We start from the raw sequence: 15353 nt of genomic DNA on the forward strand, positions 1-15353 counted from the left end.
AGGATTCTTACAAGGAAGAATAAACAGCTTTATGATACAATTAGTATAAGAAATATCCACATGGGGGACTTCTTTGTAGTGTAAAAACACCATACATCTGAAATGACCATTTTGCATATAAAAGCTACCAATGATGCTTTTGTGCACAATGATTAAAAAATTCAACACAAACAAAATCCAAAATATACAATTAATGCAAGCTATCCACAGCTAGCCCAAACTCAATGATGAGGAAACACTGGAGCAGGCTTAGTTCCACTTTGTCTGAAGTTACACATGGTAGATTGACTTGTATCAATGGCTCTGAGATGGCTTTTATGGAGTCAGTACATAAAAGCTGTTCTCTCCCTATCCAGTAAGCTTCACAGACTGTAAAACTTCACCAATAATGCACTTTGATACTGTAGCTGTTGCCAAAGCAAAATGTAGTGTCTACAGTGGCCATGGCAAGTCACTAAAGTCAACGGGACCACCCAGCCCCGCATCTGCTTCCAAGAGGCTCATGATGACAGCCATTGCTGCCTCATCGTTACTGGGACTACTTGATCCTTGGTCGTTGTCTATCATATCGATGCCTATGTGGGGGTTCTCTCCTGTGGAAGGAAGAAAGGCTTGTCAGTAAAAATACCAAAGAAAGCACACTAACAAGAGTAAGGGGCTGTTTGGGAGATTCTTTGCCTTAACTTTTCATTGTTACTACCTTTCAGAAAGAATACCTAAAACTTAAATGCAAAAGTCCTTAAAATTCAATAATAATTTGAGTTGAGCCAAGTTTAATATTTTGGTAATGAGTTAATCAGTAGCTGGTTGTAAGAACAGTGGCAACTAGGAAAGGAGAAGGTAGGGAAGCAGATGGAGAAGAGGCTGGATGCGCTGAAAGTCATTGGGTAACTCAACACTTCTGAAGCTGTGTGGGCTCTCCCTCTGAAAACCTATTTCTGGGTTGTTGTAGAGGCACGTTGGTCACTGAGTATGTAATCAGCTCTTAAACCCTCTTTGTAGTAGACGTTTTGCAAACTCATCGTCACTCATGGAGGTGAATGATAATACGACTTACCAAGAATAGAAGAACTATCAGAATAGGGATAGCCTGGGGTCTCCTGAGCCTGCCCTGGTAGTAGACCAGTGGAAGGAATGTCTGGAGTCCCTCCATTTAGAATCTGCAAATAAAAGAGGAAAATGTAAAGTTTCCCACTCAAATAGAAATTTTAATTACTACCATACGCAATGTTACTAAGAAGATGAAAGACATGGGTTCAACTTCCTATTTTCTCCCCTATCAAACAAGGACCTGTTAGAACAGTCATCATAAGGGAAAAGCCTCTCCCCTATAAACTGTTTTCTCTACGTAGTATATTTTCTCTACACAGTCCATGAAGCTAACAAAAGCTGGGGAAATCGGCTCACTAGGATCACACTGCCCATCTTTATTTAAAGCCAACATCAGTGAGCCCAGGTTGCCCTGTAAGGGAGCACACATGGCGACAGATAACCATTAAAGTATCTGAGGGCAGTGACAATATGTGAAGAGAAACAACTAGGGCAAGAAAACACTAAGTAAATCTATATCAGGTATACCAGAGGCACTAAATTAAGTAGCCTGGTTTTCTCTTCCTAGGATGTGATCATTGCTATCATTCCTCAACAGGAGAAATCTAACTGTCTTAAAATCCCACGCCACCATCACCCCCCACTAGCAACATCCCAATCTGGGCTGCCAAGCTTCCCTGCCCTGGGCTAAGCTTCAGAAAGCCTTGGAGAGGTATTTATACAGGATAAGGAAACAATGGCTGCTGGGTTTCAGAAACACTGGTTCCAGACCTTGCCAGCAGATGGCACTACAACTTGGTTCTTTACAATTATGCAGGATGGGGATCCCTGTACATTCATAAAAATGACTAAGTCACCCCCACCCTCAAAATGTTTTAGGTAGGGTTCATTCATATAAATAACATGACTTTTGAAATATAAACTATGTATTAACATGAATAGAAGTATTTTAATGAAAATAATCACATTACAAAAATACTTTAGAAGTGTGTTAATATTTCATAGCATTACAAACATACAAACTGGCTTAAGAGAGTTCAGTTAGATTCTCACACCTGCCCCATTCAGTCTGTGTAGATGTAATTGGGTATGTATGATGAAAATTTTAGCCCCCAACAGATACGTGGTTGTATGAGGTCTCCCCTTTTCACCAATTTTAACATTCTTTGATGATGCCTGAGCACTTAAATGTATGTCTCATAAATGGTCACTTTAGTGTGGAATCCTGTTGAGTGCCTACTATGTTAAAAATCCATGGGTTTCAGAAAGGATATTCCTTCCCTTCGGTGATTTTGAAAGTCTACACTGATCACTTAGAGTGGGTTGATCTTTGGTGACTGTATTGATCACTTATAGCAGCCTTTCTCAACCTGTGGCACCACCCCTTGAGGGTCGACTCTTTCACAGGGGTTGACATTAACAACCAGTAGCGGCAAAGTGACAGTTATGAAGGCTGAGGGCCACCACAACATGAGGGGGAGCATCAGGAAGGTTGAGAACCGCTGACTTAGGTATAGGTCAGTGAGTTAGTAGATGTTTCAAGGTAACATCACCCTGCCATAGTGCAAACTCAAGGAAATGGTTAAGCTCCACGTAGCAAGTACAAGCTTTCTGAACTTCCCAGTCTTCACTGAAAGCTCAAACTTATCACTGCCACTTGTTTTCCGTGCAGTGGCAAATACATGGAAAAGTGCAGCCAGTTTAGCTTGTGATAGAACCACACAAACACACTTCCTGAAGCAACTACAACAGTAGGTATGCAGTGAAGCTCCGTCTTTTTTCATTTTAATAGTCTTTTCAATTTTTATGAGTGTTTCGCTTGTATATAAATATATGTTAAGTATATCAAGTGTACAGTGCCCATAGAGGCCAAAAGAGGATGTCAGATCCCCTGGAACTGGAGTCACAGACTGTTGTGAGCAGCTATGTGGGTGTTAGATCGAACCTGGGTCCTCTGCAAGAATAGCCAGTGCTCTTAACAGAGTGGAGCCACCTCTCCAGGCCCCCTGTCAGTCATTGCTGAGGTCTCATTGAAGACACTGTGAAGCTGGCTTACATTTCATTGTGTGTGGTGGGGAAGAATACAATGGTTTTTTAAGAGTTTGGTGACATGAGTGACAGGCTTATCAGTGCTAGAAGATACACAGTGAGAACAACAGGTAACTTTTAACACTCATGAAAATAGCTTTGACTTGGCAAATCCTTGAAAGGGTCTTGAGGGTCTCTCAAAAGGTGACATCTGTAGAATCCTGTGTAACTGAACTTGGCTTGGTGCCGCTGCTTGTCCTAACTCCCCCGGGGATCTACGGTGGCCCATCAGGTCTCCCCTTTTCAGCTTGATCCGCATGAAGCAATTTCAGGCTAAATGACAAGACTGAAATTGACTGAAGGGCCACCTCTGCCCTGATTTGCTGAGCCACTTAATGCTGCAGTTATTTTTAACTCAATCATGCTTCCTCATGAGTCCTGTTGCCAAGGACTTTTACAAAAAAAGATTCCATTTTTATCCTAGACTCATTTTTAAAAGCCAGTGAAAGAGGAAAAAAAAAATTTTTTTCAGAAACACCTCAGAAACACTTCAGGCTATATGATATGGGGTGTGGTAGCTGCTGCTGATCAAAAGACAGATTGCTAGAATTCAGGAGAGCTTGGATTTCCCATGTGTGTGTGTATATATATATGAAAGTTGTCCCAGGGATAAACACAGAATGTACCAAAAAGCCTGAAACTGAAAGGAGAGTTAAGTCAAAGGGGGGCAGGGACCAGAGCTCAGAGCTCAGTGGGGAGGCCCTGGGTTGGCAGCCCACAGTACTCTGATGGCATTTTCTTAATCACTCCCAAGAGCCAGGCACTTCCACAGTCACTGTCAGAGAGAAGAAGGTTAGGGACAGAACACGGCTATCCTACCAGAATCAGCCTTGTAAGGAGCACAGAGGTGGGAGCAGCTGCATAAGGAGCACATGGCAAAGCCAGGCTTCACACCTGCCATGGCTTCACACCTGCCATGGCTTCACACCTGCCATGGCTGTGCTCTTACCCACAATGGGAAACTTTCAATTTCCCAGAGGAATCAACACCCTTTTCAAATCAGTTGTCCTTCTTGCTCTCATCTCAGCCACCCCCTCCCTCACCCATCCTGACAGCACCAGACCTGGTTAATCTGAGCCTATAAGGAGCCCAGTTTTGAGGAAAAGCTCTGCTTTGCTTCTGGTATTTGTCTCTTGAGAATCACACCTGAGTTCATTCCTGGTAGTCTCTGTATATGTCTAGGGAATAGTGGAAGGAAGATTTCATGTACAAAGTCCCTTGTGTGGTCCTGATCCTAGGTGCTATGAATGGATTTTTAACTTACAATTAGTGTAATTTACATAGATTTGCAAGTTCTCTAGTAAAGAGGAAAATAGGTGTTTTCCAAACCTCTAAATCTATAGTGTCAGGGTTGGTGACTGGTGAAGCACTTGAGGCTGTTACTATCACATCATGGGGACATGTTTTGGTGACAGATTTCCAAGTGTTCAGCTCTAAAGCCTGCCCTGACTTTGGATGTGTGGCTAGTGCTTTGCTTTTACTAAACTGATATCCATTCACTTGAAATTCCTGGCAGTAAAGTTCCATGGGTCCTTCCTAATCCTTCCCTCACAGGAAGTCTTGAATTGTTCCCTCAGTGACTGACAGTCCCCCTTTCCTCAGAATGTTCTTCCTGCTTTCCCGAATGTGCACTGAGTACAACCCCCCTGAACAAGTCAGCAAGCCTCCCTGCATGCCAGCTGCACACAAGGAGGAAAAGAATGGCTTGACTTAGAGCAGAGATCCCAGCAGTTCCGTAGTGCAGTCTAGCATTTCAGGATGTGGGCAGAGGCTCTCTTAGTTTAAGCCATCAGCTTACCTTCTTGCCTCCTGGAGAGGAGGCATCAGGGGGAGGCGTACTTGTGATGTTCAGCGGGCTGGAGCCACAGCTAGAAGGCGATGACCCTCTTATCCTGTTGGAGAAGAGCTGGTTACCCTAGTTACAAGGCCTTTCAGGGTAGTGGGACTGGGGAGATGCTAAGGAGTGAGGATAGGGAGAATAAGGAGCTAAGGTAAATGTTCTGTAGGCCAAGTAACTCGGTTCTGTAAGCCATACTGTCTCGGTCACAGCAGTCGCACATAATATACAGGTGCAGCTGTGCTCCAGAAAAGCCTCATTTCCAAAGCTGGATTGTTCTGAGTGTATCTGATCTGGAACGTAGAGTCCAAAAGCAGTAACTGCCAAAGCCTTTGGGTTAGAGTTTGGATTCAGGTAGATTAATTTTAAGTGGCCAGCTTTATTTCTTCGTAACATACAGGTGAGCTGGAGACCTCAGAGTTTAGCCACCATCTTTGCTACCATGAATTGGATATGAGAGCAAGAGATATGTCCTCTTCTCAGCAAACATTTACTAATGAGTGTCCCTGGGAAATGGAAGGTAGCGGTGTAACCCAGGCACACCTACAAGGGAAACTAACAGTCGGCAAACAGTAGCAGTCTTCTTGGGTAGTGAGTAGTTAGAGATGGAGCTGGGACCTCTTCGACTATCCCACCACAGTAGAATAGGAGACTCAGAGCTGTGACTTCCCACACCTGTGAGGCTGGCAACCCTGGGGACAGAAGCTGTGGCTTGGAGCAGGAGTTTTTGTGCTAGCTGTGCTCTTAAGAGTCCTTGCTCCCATCTGAGCTGGAGGCGGAGTGTAGGGGATATGGAGGCAGTTCTGTTCCCACCAGGCTTTCTGCTCCTCCATAATGAATAAATACAGCCTGTTTTGGGACACTATGCCTCAGTCTCTATGTCTAAGAATTGGCTCCCTGCCTGCACTGACTACTTGTGAGAAAAATTTTCTGTCTCCCAGACTAGAAACTCCTCAAAGTCAGGTACAGACAGCTCTGTTATGGACAACACCAGACATGCAGATGGCAAGAACCCAGAAACTGCTAACTTTCATCCAACACTGTCTCCTTAGGACACAGGCCTGTGAAGCCACCTTTCCCAGGTTCCCCACACTGGAACCGCCTTTTCCCCATTCCTCATTACCTTCAGCACCTGGCTCTAGATGCCGATTTCTCTCTAGGACAGAGCTGGGTTAGGAAGCACACCCACCTTCATCTATCCCGAATCTGGTGAGCTCCCAGCAAGCATAGCTTAGCATTTTGGATATCTGCTCAGTATTCCACAGTGGGATTATGCATTAGCAGTCTTTAACCCTCTCCCTTTAAAGCTCTACACTTCCTTCCTACAGGAAGTCTGGCCAGTTAGACTGCCCTGAACATCATTCACATGCTCACAAGCTGAGCAGTCCTGACATTTTAGCATCATTTAGCTGAGACCAAGTTCAAAGCCCTTACTTGCTGGCCTCAATTTGTGAATCCCTATTACCACAAAGAAAATATACTTCTAAAGAATATTAAGATCATTTTCAATGAGGCTCTGATACCATGTTCCAATGGTTCTGCATAGAGACCAGTGGCTGGTCTGAAGCTGATCATGCTATTTCCCCATCTCCCTTCCGAGGTGGAATCAAGCAGCCAAACCCACCTCTGTAGACTGGAGGAGAACTTACAAGCATGGAACAGAAGCCCCTCTGGCTGACCAGAAAATGGACTAAGTTGGTGGCTGCAGAGAATATTGGTCTTTCTGGGTCCCCCACCTCTTTGCTTACAATTATGTTCTATTAAAATTATATTTTTAAGTATCTGGTTGACACCTTCTTGATTCTCAAAACTCAGGTGGACTTACTAGAAAGCTGCCTCTGTTGATAATTGAGCTGCTTGGCCTCTACTACTAACTCTTCATAGCCTGAAGAAGTGTTTTTGTTAAGGCTCAAATCACAGGCTGCTCAAAGACTTACTGCAGTCCTGTAATGTACAACCATCCTCACAAGGAAGCTCCTTGGGATACATTCAAAGTCTCAGGAACTGGGCTTTCCCAAGAGTGTTCTTAAGTGCAGGCCTGTTTGGTCTAGCTTCTTTATTTAAGACATGGCTTATATTTTAGACTGGGCCAGAGGAACAGAACAGTCCTGTGTGGCTGATAGCAGCATCCCTGGCTGACCAGCAGCAACCTTCTACCCAACCGTGATGACACAACGTGCCTCTACACACTGTGACGCACCTGAGAGGGTGAGTGCAGATGCTGAGCCCCAGCTGGTTGGAGGGGCAGCCCAAGGGATTACTTGCCTGTGGATTTCCATGATTTCCTCAGCAATCATTCGACCTATTTTTCCTGCTCCAGCTCTGGTTCCCCCTGGAATGCCTGGAACAGTGGGATGAGTCCTCTTTGGGCCACCTACAAGAGAGGAATCTGAGAGTAGGAAAGGAGAAAAAGGAGCACAAAATGCTATCGAGTGTTAGATGAAAACCTCCCGACCCACTTGAAGTAGAACGTCCAGGTTTTACCTTGTCAGGAAAACAGTTCTAGCCAGAAAGGCTCAAGGGTCTACTCGGCATCCAAGGACAAAGTTTCAGATCATGCACTACTGGTGACATCAGACAGGATCCACAGGAGATAAGGACCAAGGGACTTAGCACAGAGAACACACTGGCTGCAAGGTGAGTTATTAAAACTCCACCATACAGAGCACGAGCTGCAGTTACGTTCCACTTAAATGACAGGGATGCACCTGATAAATGTGTCCTTAGATGAATTTGTCATGTCGATCGAACCTAGACATAATACCCTATAGGGTATAAATTGTAGGCTATAGGGTGTGGCCTGTTGGCCCTAGGCTATCAACCTAGATTACTGTGTTATAGGTGACCACATAGGTGGCATTTGTGGCTCTAAACAAGGTTGGGGGCAATGTGTTACTGTAGACATCACAATGATTATGGCATCAGAAGGTAAAATGATATTTGTCACTTACGTGGCCCGATGCTAACCAGAATGTTGTTGTGCTGTGTGTTGTGTAGAATGGAGTATGGACTGAGAGAGGCCAGTGCAGAGGCAAGGGGTGAGTTTAAGAGACAGAAAGGACAGAATGGGGTATTTAGCTGCACAGAGGAATGGGAGGAACCAATAATTCTGGCTTCAGTGCAATCGGATGAAGGCAGTACAGAAGATAAGCTTGGGTTATTCTTTATTTCTGTGCCTCTGTGGTTCTGTCTGAGGAAGCAGAGAGTAGGCGTGGGAGTCGAGAGTGGAAGGGGTCGGCTGAAACCATGCGAGCAAACGTAGTCCAGGAAGGACAAGTACAGAGGAATCAGTGCTGAGCCACAGGGAAGGAGCCCACTGGGGAGGGAATATTCTCAATGCAAATAGACAACTTGCTCCCAAACGCAGGAGCCAGTGAGTCACCAAAGATCAAATCACAGCCCGTGGGCAACAAGGAGTCAAAGGGGAGAGCGCACAGAGCCCCAGGAAGAGCCACATGCTTTCACAATATCCCAGGAGCGTGGCAGCAGCTGCTCTGATTGGGACTCAGCACTTCATGTCAAGGTCTGCCCCACAGAACATGACAACAGGACACCCTGAACACTGGATGGGAGAACACCTGCTCATAAGCAGCTTCTTATAGGCAAGCCCCAATGCCCAAGCAGGACACAGTTACCTTCTCCAGAGGGCAGCATGCTGTCCATGCTGTGGGGGGATGCTGTAAGCTGCGGGAAGGTTGGGTCCCCGCCTTCCAGGACATTGGCTCTGTGAACATCCCAGCAATAAGGAAACATGAGTCAGGCTTGCTCAGAACCGTGCACCTTTCACCTTGGCCAAGGAGTCCGGTGTCCACTCGGGACCTGGACAGGCCAGAAAATGAAGTGTCTGTCTGAGTGTCTGAACAGGTATCCTCACTGTGCTATGACATGACAGACAGCATCCTGGCTTTGGACTCACTGCTTGCCTGGGTCTCCCTAATTTCTATGCAATACAGTTTAGTAGAAGTGGCTGTAACAGTATCCCTACCCTCCGCGCCCCCTGCCTACACTGCTACAGCATTTTTTCTCCTACCTGCCAACAGCTCCAGGCCCCTGTGTGCCTTTAACCACAGGTGCATGAAGGTGGTACAAAGAACCTTGTGCAAGAAGGTTCTTCCCTCCCCCGGCTTACTTAGCAGGTGGCAGAAGCCTTTGAGAGAATTCCTACCAAGACTTGGGGTATAGCCATGAAGACCCGTCCATCCTCAACCGAGACCAGAAAGAGCTCGTACCTATGCAACTAAGTCTTTCACTGATGGTTGACAACCCCCATTCCCTAGCCTAAGCTGACACCCATATTGGGGTTAGGATTTCAAGAATTGGCTCTTTCCTGCAGCAAGTGTCACCAGTGCAGATCACGTGGGAAGACAGCCGAAACCTGTCCTTGGTTAACATAGCTTCCTGGCTTCCTCCCATCAAGAAACACTAGTAAGGTGACATTGAAATGTGGATGCTGCCTATTACCTGCACCCTTTGTCCCAGGTAAGGATCCCAAGGCACCCCCCCCCCCTTTGAAGCAAGGGTATAGCTCAGAAAATACTCACAAAACAACAGTGTTGGTTGAGACAATGTATTCTACTTCCTTGGTCCACGGGTTCATGAAACTGAACCATCGACTTCGTAGTGTGATAAAGGAGCCATCTTTGATCTTAAACTTATAGCAGTTAGTCGTGATCTTTTCTCTTGTCTGTAAAACTGAGAATGCAGAAGACACAAGTGTTGTCCTTTCCTCAAACCAGTGACTATGTTAAACAGGTCACCTGACCCCCAGATCCTAAAGGTGCTCCGCTCCCATGCCATCACACTGGGAAAACCAAGGAGGCATGTGGTCAGTGCACACACAAGTGGCTTCCAAGGGTCTAACTCAGGCAGGCACAGGTGACAAGGTCACAGATAGAACAATCTGGGAAGTGAAACCAAGGAACTGGGTCAGGGCCAGGAGATTTGAGTTGGGACGTTTTGAATCTTGTACCTATCAGAAGTGTTTGGGTTTAAGTCTGAATATTGGTATATTAAGCAGGGATATAATATTATCGGGTTTAACCTTTTTAACAATAAATGAAATAACCACAAATGGTGGACCCAGAGTGAGAGAGGAAGCAGGAGACTTACAGGCACAAGTGCCTGAACCAGAATCAAGGCAGTGGGTGTGGTGAATATGGGGACTCTTCATAAATAAATGCCTGCAGCAACAGAATAAGTTCTGGTAAAAGGAAGGGAGGGGCTTCATAGGTGGCCATAATGTCTGTGATGGTCAACTTTGTCACCCTGACACAACCTAGAGTCACTTGGTAAAAGAGTCTCAATGAGGGGTATATTGAGCTGGCCTACAGGCACATCTATAAGAGACTGTCTTAATAACATTAAGTTATATGGAAGACATAGCCCACTGTGGGCAGCACCATTCCCTAGTTGGGACCCTGAACTGTGTTAAGAGTGGAGAATTTAAGCTGACCACAGCAAGCAAATGGTGAGTATATAAGTATTCACTTTTTCTTTGCTCTAGACTGTGGGTATATGACCAGTTGTCACTCCTGCCACTGTGACTTCCCTCTAGGACTGTAACCTGGAATCATGAGCAGAAATAAACTAAGTTGCTTTTTGTCAGAGTATTTTGTCACAGCAATAGAAATAAAACCTGGGTATCATGAGTCAAGAAAATTACAGGAGGCAATGCAGCCAGGTATGGAAAGAAAATCAGAGAAGTCCAGAACATACGACTTCTAAACAGGCTCAGAGTAAAGCCTAACCAAGAGATGGCTCTATAAGAAATATACCCTCTATAAACCCTCATGCAATGAGTGGGGGCTGAGCATCTGTAAGGGGCAAATGGTTCCTGGAGCCAATAGTCTCTTCTCTCACATGTTTTGTCCTGAAGAGTCCTGGGATGGCTGAGTCCCACACAGTAGGGGCAATTTTCTCTCAAAGACCACCTGGACCAGTGCAGAACAGGATACACTTTATAACATCAGACTCTTCCTATGGCCCAGCTTACCTTGCCTGTGACATTCTGCAAGGTGTCCTATGTCATCTTGATGAAAATACTCATAACATGATGTACCTAGAAGTTCCTGTGGTAGATAGGCCAAAATAGCCGTCGCCCTAAGAGAGAACAAGGGCTTTTTAGACAAGAAAAGGCCATTCCTAGGATGAATGATAATTTGTGGATGAGCAGCCTACTTCTCCCCACCAAAGCCTCCAGGACATCAAGGTCAAAGGAGGTAAAACAACTAGGTGCTCTTCTCTGGACTGACAATGTGGATGACCACCCCATGCAGTTTTCCCGACTTGAATCAGAATTATGAAAACAAAGCAAAGACAACTTAAAGGGCTTTGGTCAGAAATCAAATTTCGGGAGGTCTTTAAATGACAACCATATTATTCAGGTAAAAGTAAGACAGAAATCTAAATGCCAGGACAGGGCCGCTCCTTTTTCTGATGCTTGCTTATATCAGGACAGCTAACACGCAGAGGTTCCTGTAGCTCAGTCCACAAAAGCCTTAAAAAGTAGGTGCCTACTCTGCTGGCATTCTATGGCTGTCTCTAGCAGCTGTCAGCCTGTGAATATTCCTAAGAGAGGGAGCAGCAGTGGTGAGTTTGGGACATTTGGTTTACGGTCTAGATCTAACACAAATTAGCTATGAGTGGAGCAGGAGGTGATTCATAGGCTAGAACTCAAGTCCTCATCTGTAAGATGGAGAGTCTGGGCAAGAGCCGTTCAGCCCAGCAGAGCTTTCCTCAGTAGCACAGTCCGTATGCTGTTAGCCCCGTGTAGTGACTAGTGTGTGGCTGCTAGTGCCCTGGGAAACTGAAGTTCTTATTTTAATTAATTATATCCAAATTTAAACACGCAGACAAGTCCGCCATGACCAACTTTACTGGGATGCTCAGGTCTAAACAGCTGTTTGCATGTCTTACCAGCTATTCAGTGCCATGACCCTGAGACATCTCATAGCTGAAGGCCATACTTGTTTCTTTTCAGAGCTGCATTTTATACCACCCACTTAACCATCGCTATATATCAAAGTATACTCATAAAACTCTGTATGTTTCCATGACATCCCAGTGAGCATGGTTTTTAACAGAGACCTCCCTCCCTCGCTGTATGTAGAGATGTGCAGTCAGAGGCGGGGTGTTCATAAGAGGGTAGGTGAGGCCTGCAGCCATTTGTCTCAATTTTTAGAAAAGATTAGTATTATTCATTTCATTATTTAAGACAAGGTCGTATGTAAGCCAACGCTGTCCTAAGCTCACTATATAGATGACAATGACCTTGGACTTCTGATCTTTCTGCATCTACCACCCCAGTGCTGGGATTTGAGGAATGAACTACCACATCAGCTACATGTGATGCTGGGAACAGAACCCGAGGCTTCGTGCACTCGAGGCAGGCATTCTACCAACTGAGCCACATGCCTGGCAGGAATAACACTCTTAGAAAAGCCATCTGACCACCAGGTCTTCTCAGCTTAGGGCCCTGCTGCAATGGCTCTCAAACTTCCTAATGCTGAGACCCTTAAACACAGCTCCTCACAGGGTGACCCCCAGCCATAAAATTATTCTCTTGCTACTTTATAACTGTAATCTTGCTACTGTTGTGAAAGGGTCATTTGTTCCCACCCACCCACCACCAGCACCGGCACCACCCCTGCCAAGGGGTCAAAACCCCACTGGTTGAGAATCGTTGCTACTGTATTGCTGAAAGGGGAGACCTAGGGTCTTACCTCTGATCTACAAAAACAAATTTCCCATCTATTGCGTGTCGAGAAACGTACTCCATAGATTTCACCCGTATTTCCCCGTTCACTGGTTGTGGAACCATGTGTGAGTGCAGCCGCCCGATTGCAACGAGGCAGCTGAGGTTGCAGCCCTCGTTGTCTGGCTCGTTGTCTTCGTCCAGCCCCATCTTTGTGGGTGGCCAGCTTTTCAGATAGCCTGTGCTGTGGATTGTGCAGAAGCTCTTTCGATCTGCTGGAAAGCAAAAGCCCATGGTGAGTGTCAGTGCTGGGTTGGCAGTGGGATTCGGTCTCACCCTCCAGAAGGAGTCACCTGGGGAATGGGGCAGGCAGAAGTGATCCAGTGTCACATATGCTTAGCAGAGTCATATACCAGAGGCAGAGTCATATACCAGAGGCTGAGTCACATAAAGCACAGCAAGGAGGAACAGACCACAGAGGGAGAAGACTCCTGTGATGGTTTGTGTATGCTCAGCCCGCAGAGTGGCAAAGGTGTGGCCCTGTTCTAGTAGGTGTGGCCTTTTTGCAGTAGGCATAGCACTGTAGGTGCAGGCTTTAAGACCCTCATCTTTGCTGCCTGGAAGCTAGTACTCTGCTAGCAGCCTTCAGATGAAGATGTAGAACTCTCAGCTCCTCCTGCACCATGCCTGCCTGGATGCTGCCATGCTCCCACCTTGATGATAATGGACTGAACTTCTGAGCCTATAAGCCAGCCCCAGTTAAATGTCCTTATGAGAGACATGGTTGCCTTGGTCATGGTGTCTGTTCACAGCAGTAAAACCTTAAGTAAGACAATTCCCTGGAACCAATGCTGGAGGTTAGGTGAGAACATGAGCACTGGCCAGAGGAGGGGGAGGGCTGGAGTGCTGATGGAAAACAAAGGCGCAGATGAAGAGACTGCTCACTGGATAAAAACACTTGCTTTGTGTGGGGCATCCTTATCTTAGCATTCCTACATCAAGATGGGAGGCAGAGAGACAGAAGCTCAGAGGCCAGAGTGCAATGCTGCAGCCAGAAACAAGAGAGACCCTGCCTCAAAATAAGGTGGAAGGAGAGAACCAACTCCTGGAAACTGTTCTCTGACCCACACACACATACACGCCACACCACACACACACACACACACACACACACACACACACACACACACACACACACACACACACACACAATAACCCAAAGAGAAAGAAGCCACGAGATGAGAAAGGTAGGGGAGACAGATTATAAGGGCCTTGAGTTATTTGCTAACAGATGTGTTTAGCAGATAGGAAATGGAGGGTCTCCAATGGAATTTAAATGCAGAAACAGCAGAATCAACTGCTTTGGGTAGTCTAGCAACAGTTATGGGGATGAAAGACAGTAGAAACCAGAAGGAAGACGGCTCAGAGGTACACGGCCAGACTCAGAAAAACAGCAAGGATGGCGAGAACTGAACAATGGCAGGTGGACAGGGAAGCAGACAACATCTCTAGACTTGCTGGGATTTGGTTTGAGTGACAGACAGGAAGATACAGATGGCTCCTCTACTTCAGGGTGGCTTGGCTGCTGCTGCCACTCACTGACTGAAGAATCCGTGAGTCTCAGGTCAGAAAGGACAAAAGCTTTTTTTTTTTTTTAACTTGAGACACACCCACACTGTGGACGTCAACACTGAGCAGCCCCATCACAGAACATTCTTACCAGTAGAAAACCTAATCCAAGCTGCCTGGTAGCCAGGAAGGCTGACTTTATACAACCATGCCAAATAATGGGAAAGGGCTAGAAAGGAGGGCTGTGGGTACCAAAGAAGGAATGAGCTGTCTGTCTCCAGGGAGAAGAAGTCGAAGAGAGCCCAGCAAAAGGAAAGAAATTCCAATCAGAGGCAGAGAGGAGTGTGGAGGAACTTGAAAGGGGCTGGCAGCACTAGGGGAAAGGCAGTGTGGCTCAGATGTACTGACGTGCCAAGGACCTTGTTTGCATCATATGTTAATCATCATAATTCTTCCATAGGAACAATGAAGCGTTTTAAATGGGGAGGGGTGGGGGAGGAAATAAAAGGACTCATTGTTAAAGACCACACCACAGCTTGTACACAGTCTACATAGTATCGACCTCCTCAGACCTGGAGAGAGTTGAGGGTAGCTGGCTCTAAGAGGTGAAACAAGCTCCTGGAAGCTGCCTGGCTGAGAAACCGGCCCTTCACTGGGCATACCAGGACCGAGGCAGGATGACTGCTCGACCTCTCTGCCTTTGATTTGTGTTGTCTCCTGTACTTTGACCCTGAGGGGGACAGTCCACCACAAAGAAGGGTGGTTACCCATGTGGGAAAGGCTGTGTCCTGGAGGTGACTGTATCCCAAGCCTTCCTTGCACCTGCACATCACAGGATGGATCTGGCCCAATGTTTAGGAAGTGAGCTGAGACAGTGTTCAGCCAGAACATGCCCAGACTACAACTAATGAACGAGGCTTGACCCTTGCTCCAATTATTCCTCTACTTCATCCTAAAACACAGGTCAATTCCCCAACAGACAGACTCGGTGTAAGGAAAAGATGACGGGGCACCAATGAAAGGAAAAGTCACTGAAAGGAAGAGTCACAGGGCACCAATGTTGTGAGAGGATAACGATCCGAGTCACGGCACCAATGTTAGGGGAAGGATGAAGAG

General features: G+C 46.2%; 1 protein-coding gene across 3 annotated transcripts in view; it reads right to left on the reverse strand.

The window, feature by feature from the left end:
• Positions 1 to 15353, reverse strand: part of BMAL1 (basic helix-loop-helix ARNT like 1) — a 96664-nt gene continuing 81311 nt past the window's right edge. For 2 of the 3 annotated variants that reach the window (XM_080913244.1, XM_080913243.1), the window contains 8 exons: positions 12697 to 12943; positions 10968 to 11074; positions 9517 to 9667; positions 8611 to 8699; positions 7241 to 7349; positions 4937 to 5030; positions 1058 to 1160; positions 1 to 593 (listed from right to left, as the gene is read on the reverse strand). In XM_080913244.1, coding sequence (XP_080769370.1) covers positions 433 to 593; positions 1058 to 1160; positions 4937 to 5030; positions 7241 to 7349; positions 8611 to 8699; positions 9517 to 9667; positions 10968 to 11074; positions 12697 to 12943 — 1061 coding nt within the window. In that variant the 3' untranslated portion in view covers positions 1 to 432. The remainder of the gene's footprint in view (positions 594 to 1057; positions 1161 to 4936; positions 5031 to 7240; positions 7350 to 8610; positions 8700 to 9516; positions 9668 to 10967; positions 11075 to 12696; positions 12944 to 15353) is intronic. The other variant, XM_080913245.1, reaches the window with a different exon arrangement.

Source organism: Micromys minutus (assembly GCF_963924665.1).
Source record: "Micromys minutus genome assembly, chromosome: 2".
Taxonomy (NCBI): domain Eukaryota; kingdom Metazoa; phylum Chordata; class Mammalia; order Rodentia; family Muridae; genus Micromys; species Micromys minutus.